The sequence below is a fragment of the Phalaenopsis equestris genome, unplaced genomic scaffold, assembly GCF_001263595.1.
Source record: "Phalaenopsis equestris unplaced genomic scaffold, ASM126359v1 Scaffold000552, whole genome shotgun sequence".
Classification (NCBI taxonomy): domain Eukaryota; kingdom Viridiplantae; phylum Streptophyta; class Magnoliopsida; order Asparagales; family Orchidaceae; genus Phalaenopsis; species Phalaenopsis equestris.
The window spans coordinates 990,234-993,380 of NW_018164992.1; the positions used below are offsets into that span (position 1 = coordinate 990,234).

Genomic DNA, 3,147 nt, shown 5'->3' on the forward strand with positions numbered 1-3,147 from the left:
CTGCTGTTCCAGCCATCCCTACCTTTGCCACCCCCTTTCCTTCGCTGCCATCATCTAGAAAACAACAAGCTTGCTGTTTTTCTGCTCTTTCAGCAGCCTGCTGTCCCTACCAATTCACTTTGCTGACCACTACCACCTCTGGATCTAATCCTAGGGTGAATTTGTGTTGTTGTTTGTTGCAATTTCAGATTTATGTTTGTTTGTTGTAATTTTCTATTGGAAGTTGGTAATAATATTTATTTTTTCATTGTTATTTGGTTTAATAAGTTGGTTTGATCAAATTATTAAAAGGTGTGAACGATTTAGATATCTTGGGTCCGTTGTCCAAAGCGATGGTGATATAGATGGGGATGTTAATAGTAGAATTCAAGTTGGTTGGTTGAAGTGGAGGAATGCTTCGGGCCTTTTGTGTGATAGAAAAGTACCGCTAAGACTGAAAGGAAAATTTTATAAGACGGTGGTGAGATCTGCAATGCTCTATGGCGTTGAATGTTGGCCTTTAAAAGAGAAGCATAATAATAAGTTAAGTGTTGCCGAGATGAGAATGATTAGGTGGATGAGTGGCTTTACACTTAGAGACAAAATGCGGAATGAATATATTCGTGATAGGGTTGGTGTAGCTCCTGTGACAGACAAAATTAGAGAAAGTCGTCTTAGATGGTTTGGTCATATTAAACGTCGACCATTAGATGATCCGATTAGGAGAGTAGATGTTTTAAATTCGACTTGTGTTAAGAAAGGCAGAGGTAGACCTAGGAAGACTTGGGCTTATTGTATTAAAAATGATCTTAATTTACTAAAACTAAATGAAAATATGACACTAAATAGGATGCAATGGAGAAAAAGGATTCATGTAGCCGACCCCACGTAGTGGGATTAAGGCTTTGTTGTTGTTGTTGTTGTTTTGAAATTTTGACCATGAACCACAACTTCTATAGAAGAGCCAAGCACGAATTTTTGGAGCCCATAAATGGGACCTGCTCAGCTAACCCAATAAACTCCTAAAGTTATGATTTCATACATTATCTTATTGGATTTACCGCACATCCATCTTAACATCCAATACATTATGTAATGACATTTTTCAAAGTTACTAACGATGGTAATATTGTTTGAAAGACAATTTCGTATGTTTTTTTAATTAATTTGAAATTTTCTTAAGATTTTTCAAGCGGAGTATGAATACTAACCTCCTGGTTGAAAAACCTATGCAGACAATTTCAACTTGTGTCCCAGCTCAGTTCAAGTCAACCCAATTCTTTACTGCAAGTAAATTTTCTTCTTGATTATGCTCTTACTATTTATTGGCATAATGGTTAAAACCGGACTTTCAGGTTCATGCTTACATTTTTCTTTTCGCAATTATTATTCACATGATAATTACAACTTCTATCTTAATTAGTAAATTTATGATTCAACGATGGCCAATTTACTATGGTGTGTGCTGGAGATTTTTAGCCAACTAGAAATGAATTTAAGCTGGTCAGTAACATGTACTTTCAGTTTGAACCAACTGAACTATCAGAGGGATTTACAGAGTCCAGACAGGCTCGCTCGACTTTGGACACTCTTAAATGACCACTCATTTCCATGAACATTTCATTATTTATACCTATTTTTCTCGTGATAATCTTCAGTCTAGAGCAAAAATATTAAAAAAAAACTGCTTCAACCCATCTACAACAATACAAATGGATATAAAATTAGCTAATGAAGAAGCAAATAATGCAATGTGAACATGGTATGAAAAGCATGTAAATTAAAAAATATTACAGCATAAAAAGATTCTAAAGAAATAAAAGGAACACGAACCTAAAGTCCCTTGTAGCTTTAAATAACCAGTACGTACTTTCTATCAGCTCTGGGCGCAGCGGGTAGCTTCTCTGACCAGACTGAAATGAACCATGGTTAACTGAAGTGGCAATACATAATAAAGAGGATCTGGTTTACAAAACCATACAAGGTTACTTATTTAAAAACTTAAATTTATAAGAAATTATATAAATTGAAAGAATAAAAGTTCATTAGCGAACTTGCGATGCCCACCCAAGTCATCAGTTACCTAAATTTGCAAGAGGATATCAGTCCATGCTCACTCATTAACAGAGAACAGCAGTTGACAGTTAATGATTTAGCAAAACAGTGCATTCAATGTTTGAAGAAATTTATTTATTCTGTTTTGGAGAAAATGTTTTCATAGTTATGGAAAGAGAAGCATAAACAGTAAACTTCTGGAAGTGACTTCAAAGTTAACTGCAAAGTTCTTTTCTAAACAATATAATCAAGATTATCCAAACAGCTGAACAGTGTTTTGCTAGTGTATTTTATTAATTGAAAATATACATGTCGACCTCATTTTGAGGTCCTTACTCTTTTCCTTAGGATCCTAGGATCTAGCTCTAGGGGTTCCTATTGACTATCATAGAAAATTAGTATTGAAATTCATCCCCTTAGAAATTCCAGTCACTTCTTATTTCTCTTATGATGTCTTGCATTGATGATCTCAAAATCATCGTCGTATGGTCTAGTGATTAAGGATTATCATGTGGAAAGGAGAATTTTCCAATAGGATCTCAAGCCGTAGGAAAACCTCTTCAAGACTTTATCATCACACACACACACACAAAATACACAAAATTCACTAAGTTGCACAAGATCAGACTAAAATTGAGCTTAAAGGATGGGTGAAAATGTAAACTTCTTCGGACGACCTCCAATGACAAAATGTACTACGTCAACGCGTCCGGGACATCAATTTTAGCTAGGAAAGATTCATATTGTCATAATTCCGCACACGAGAAATTTGCACGTAAATCGATGAATTCGTTAAAACGATCCCCGACGACGAAACGGACCACGCCCCGGAACGTTAGAATTACCTAAAAATGACATTCATTTTGCTATGATTCGACGCACGAAAAAAAAGATACGAATCAAATTTTATTTTTAGGAAAATTTAAATATTTTATATATTTATATTACTGATTATAATATTAATTTTAATCTTAAACCCTATTTATCCCCTCACCCGCGCACTTAACCTTCCACTCGACCCTGCGGCTCAGTCAGATGCTTGGCTTGTCCCTGTGCATGCCCTATTCGTGGCTCATCCACGCAGCATTCCTCTTCCCCCACACGCGGCATTCC

At 35.7% G+C, this 3,147-nt stretch overlaps 1 protein-coding gene across 4 annotated transcripts in view; it reads right to left on the minus strand.

Annotated features, from left to right (window-relative positions):
- Window positions 1-3,147, minus strand: part of LOC110029138 (alpha-mannosidase I MNS4) — a 68,079-nt gene that overhangs the window by 17,895 nt on the left and 47,037 nt on the right. For all 4 annotated transcript variants that reach the window (XM_020731286.1, XM_020731285.1, XM_020731287.1 and 1 more), the window contains one exon: window positions 1,813-1,892. In XM_020731286.1, the coding sequence (XP_020586945.1) occupies window positions 1,813-1,892 (80 nt within the window). The remainder of the gene's footprint in view (window positions 1-1,812; window positions 1,893-3,147) is intronic.